Raw genomic sequence first — 4346 nt, forward strand, 5'->3', positions numbered from 1 at the left:
ATTATCATGCTTGATGGGTGCAGTATTACTGCACTGGTTCAGCGCAGTGAAGTCCTGCTTCCGCGTTTCGCGTAGCTTTCTGCCTTAAGGGGTAACCAATTAAATGGGTAATCAAGTGATATACACACATCGGAAGAGCAAATGTAATGGCTGCAGCCTACTGTAAAACACTACCTGAGTATATTTGACATCACTGGCAAGACACATGCGTATACTACTTTGTGAAACGAAGTGACTGCACTGGAATACGGTAGACAAAGGATCTGTCTCTTCTTCTGATGTTGAATCGGACAGTTTGCTTTTGCGCCAGACTCCAGACCGTTTCAGGTCGCTGCCCTCTTTGTTCTTCAGCTGTTTTAATGCTGGAGGAGATCCGATTTGCCTTTTGTTGTCGTTGGCCGGAGCACAGCATGTGCCTTCTAGGCGAACATGTGAGCACGCGGACACGGGACCCATGGGGCCTCGGTTACCCGCGGGGGCCAGCAGCCATTCGACGCTGTGTGCGGCCGCATCACTCGTTGCTGCTTCGAGGACAGCGCAAACTTCGCACGCATTCCGTTGATCGGACGGAGATGCATGCACACTTCAGGGTGCCGTTCATCTGGAAATTAAACATATTTGCATTACTCACCTCAAAAACATCTGCGGATTTCTATAAGCCTAAATGAGTAGGGCAGACGAAGTCATTCAGTTTGACTCAAGCCCTCGTAGGCGCTGTTGCCGGCAGAGAAGTGTTTCATGAACTGAAAAGCACTGAACGCTTTCCTGGTGAGCGAGCCTGTTTCCCTTGTATCTCTACGGATACTTGTGCAATCTTCCCATTCCGAAACCGTTTTCGCAACAAAGCAGGAGTTTGTGATTGTTTTCCCCGTGTCGTGCCGCTGAGGTTCACCGCAAACGACGACGCCTACACCCGATAGGGTCGTCGCATCTCCGGAGGTGGCCAGCGGTGAAAAGACAATGGAGAGCATGGTTGAAAAAAAACGTTCAGCATTCTCCACCGGGTGGCATCTCCCCTCTCAACTGAAGGCGAGACTTGGACTGCTGTTTCATCATGACTCGCCCATACTGCTTTTGTCTGTTGTGCTCTCTCTGATGGTTCTTGAACCACTAGTTTCTCTCGACTGTTCTGCATGCCGGGTTTGCACAGCCCTGGCTGACTCCGTCAGCGGTCGTGAGACTGATACCGATTGGAGTGATACATACAGATGGACTGAAACAGGAGATAGTACCACAGTTGAAGGGAGCGGCGGTGTTACAGAAGTAGAAGAGGGCAACCCAGCTGAAGGGAACAGCGGTGCGATAGAAGCAGAAGACCGCACTACGGTTGAAGGATGCGGCGGTGCTACAGAAGTATACGGCGGTACCGCGGAAGTATACGACGGTGCCGTGGAAGTATACGGCGGGGCCGCGGAAGAAAACTACACGAGTGTCGGCAAGCCGATTGAGTCGCATGCCGTCGAACCATTGCGAGAACGGAGCACAAATCCCAGCGTTGCCGCGCATGTTTCAAGGATCCGACACTGCGGACGGGCTCGTCCAGTAGTGGCTTCTGGAATGTGAGTCGAAACGCAGCTTTGAAACGGATCGGTGCCAACACTACCTATGCTTGGCGGGCACATGAACGTGGCTCCAATAAGACAAACGTCTTGAGTGATAAAACACGCGAGCATTACCTAGCATTCATTGATAGAGAATTAGTCTGGCTTGTGGAAGCGCCCTCTGGCTTGGTGCACCGTTCATTATCTGTTAAACGAAATATCCACGACGTCTTTCTGATAAACAGCAGAAATTGTCTTGGCTGAAGGGGGTTCCGTTAAAGCGGGCGTGGAATCTGCTTGCGGCACAACGATAAATTTCTTCAACATGCAGACTACGTAGAAGGCCGACAGCCACTATTCCCGTACATATTTGTCCACGCTGTATTGAAACCAATGCGTTCGACCAAAAACCTCCTTCATGAGAAAGAGAAAAAGACATCGTTACTTTGCTCTTACCTGGGAAACGAAAAGGCTCATTTTTACGTCGAGCATTGTCTCGCTCCATTTCTGTTCGCTTCCCGCGGCCCTGGCTCTGGGATGAAATACTGCAGTCGACGCATCGTGGTTTCCTTCACATGAATGGGAAGTCCGTGCCACAAAAACCCTGCTCAAACTGCTGATACAGAAGACACAAATATCAAACAAACAGTCCGGTTGCTTACCAGAGCAAAACACTTTGTGAAAATTCATTGCTGATGATTCCGTGGGCGCATGTTTCACGGGGGCCATTCTCAGTTTCCGCAGCTTCACGGTGTGACATCGAGACTCTTTCTGTGGGAGGTTGCAGACACCGTAAGTAGAATGCACAGACAGGTCAGAGATATTCGGCGCGCGCGCCGCAGTCTTCAGCATAATAAAAATTCTGGTGAAGCCGGGGAAAAAATTGCTGCCAATGTCATATGAAACACATTCAAACTACTACCTTGTCCAAAACAAGTTCTCTGCCTGCCCATGTGTCTTCCGTTATGCGAAGATTCCTCTGGAAGGCCCGAGTGCCCTACCGATAAGGCACGGACTGCTGACCCGTCGAGACCGTCACCCGTTGTCGAAGTTCTTCGGTGCCATATATATCCCTGAATCGGTGGACCGCTGTCTGCGTTGCAATTCGTTTCGTCATTTCGTAGCCTGGGGCATTCTTTGCGACTACTACTGGCGTACCTCGCAATGTGGACAGCTCTGCCTGCCACGTTACGTAGATGACCTCATCGTTTCTTTGGCTTTCTTCTCGTGTGGATGTGATATTGCAGCCTTGCAGGCCTTGTACTTTCTGTCCTCCTCGGTGCAATCGTTCTCAACTCGGGCAGAAAGGCGCATAAAGCAACTACGCCAGCTCCAAGTAAGACATCATATGTGCGTCTCGTGAACGCTCGGGACTCCCCGCAGCATTCACCTGAAGACATGTCATGATGACAGCCGTACTGCAATGCCCTTCAGCGTTCAGAGTATTGACTGCTCTGGATTCTATTTTGCTACCAAACCTTTATCGTTCGTTTGTCTTTCCTTTGCTTGTTCACTCAGGCAGGGTGTAAGTTGCCAACGGCACCGCCACGCTAGTCTTCAACTCTACCTGTACACAGGCACATGGACGCAGTGCGACCAGTACTGTCGCCCCTACCCTAATCACTGTGCTATTCGGGACTTCATTTCTGTAGTTTGATGCTAGATAGTGACGTCTGGCGGGAGTAATGCGCATGCGGGTCGCGATGCACGACGATGGACGGCTGAACACACAGGGACTGGGACTGGATATTCGGCAGATGATACGCCCCATTAACGCTCATGCGGTCTCGCCACTCATGTGTGTTTTTCCCTTGTTAATGGATCTGCTTTCACCAGAACACAGGTAAGCAAAAGCGGTTTGAAAAAGTGAGAGTCTGTTGTGCTGTTGTGCAGAGTCAGAGGGTGTTGGATCACTCTTCTGGAAGATCCATTGTTATTTTGTCCCTGACGGTGTAAAGAGAGAGTGATTTCACGTGCTAGTGGTACGTGAGTACCGGGGTTGTCTGATTCCGAGGACACAATGTGATGGTTCCTGTGTTGTGAGCGTTCTCAGGCTTTCGGACTAGAGGAAGCAATCAACCTGCTCGTGAGTACTCTTTCTGCTGTGGCCAGGCGTTTCGTCTCTCAGCAGATTTGAACGATATGAAAAGCCCTTCTTACTGATTCAGCTGGTGTGCATGTCTTGGGACATTTTGCCCCGTGCCGCTTTCCGTCAGCTGTTTCTGTCTCATAGAGTTATGGTGCGGCCTACAAGAGAGAACATCTGCCATGCAGAACTGGGGCTGCCAGGGACTAGAGGGATGCAACTGAATCCAAACTGTACTGCGTCGAGGCTGTTTTGAAGCTCTGCTTGTTGTCTCCAGAACGATGTGACTGATACACTCTCGAAGTTTCTTCAAGCACCACCAGCTTGCTGTGCGCGTGTATAGTGTTGTTCTAACTGGTTCCTTTCTCACGCATCGGTGAGACTCATGCGGTTAGCTCATGGGGGCTGGGTTCCCGAGGATATAACAGTTTTCTGCACATACTTTATCACATGAAGAGGTCTCCCGTCCATTTTTCTGCCGAGATATCCGGTTGTATAGCGAGTTAAGAATGGTTCTGGCGTCACTGGTGACATCTAAAGCAAATACAGTATCACACGGTGGCTTCGTCGCGGCGGAATGTGTAGGATCAGTTAGCTGAACTGGGCTATCTGTCGATTGATGAGCTTTCATTATCATCGTCCATGACGTTGCATCAAGGTCAGTTGCCTGCTGTAGACGGGCAAAAGCAGCCCCTCCGCTCCTTTTCGAGATGCTCAGT

General features: G+C 50.3%; 1 protein-coding gene across 1 annotated transcript; it reads left to right on the plus strand.

Annotated features, from left to right (window-relative positions):
* The first annotated feature begins 610 nt into the window (after positions 1-610).
* TGME49_321170 (Toxoplasma gondii family C protein) lies at positions 611-3178 on the plus strand. Its single transcript, XM_018783013.1, has 3 exons — positions 611-1559; positions 2789-2877; positions 3060-3178. Exons 1-3 carry the CDS (start codon positions 961-963, stop codon positions 3068-3070), a joined length of 699 nt encoding a protein of 232 aa, XP_018638088.1. The 5' UTR covers positions 611-960; the 3' UTR covers positions 3071-3178.
* Positions 3179-4346: the final 1168 nt, after the last annotated feature.

This window comes from Toxoplasma gondii, chromosome III (genome assembly GCF_000006565.2).
Source record: "Toxoplasma gondii ME49 chromosome III, whole genome shotgun sequence".
Taxonomy (NCBI): Eukaryota; Apicomplexa; class Conoidasida; order Eucoccidiorida; family Sarcocystidae; genus Toxoplasma; species Toxoplasma gondii.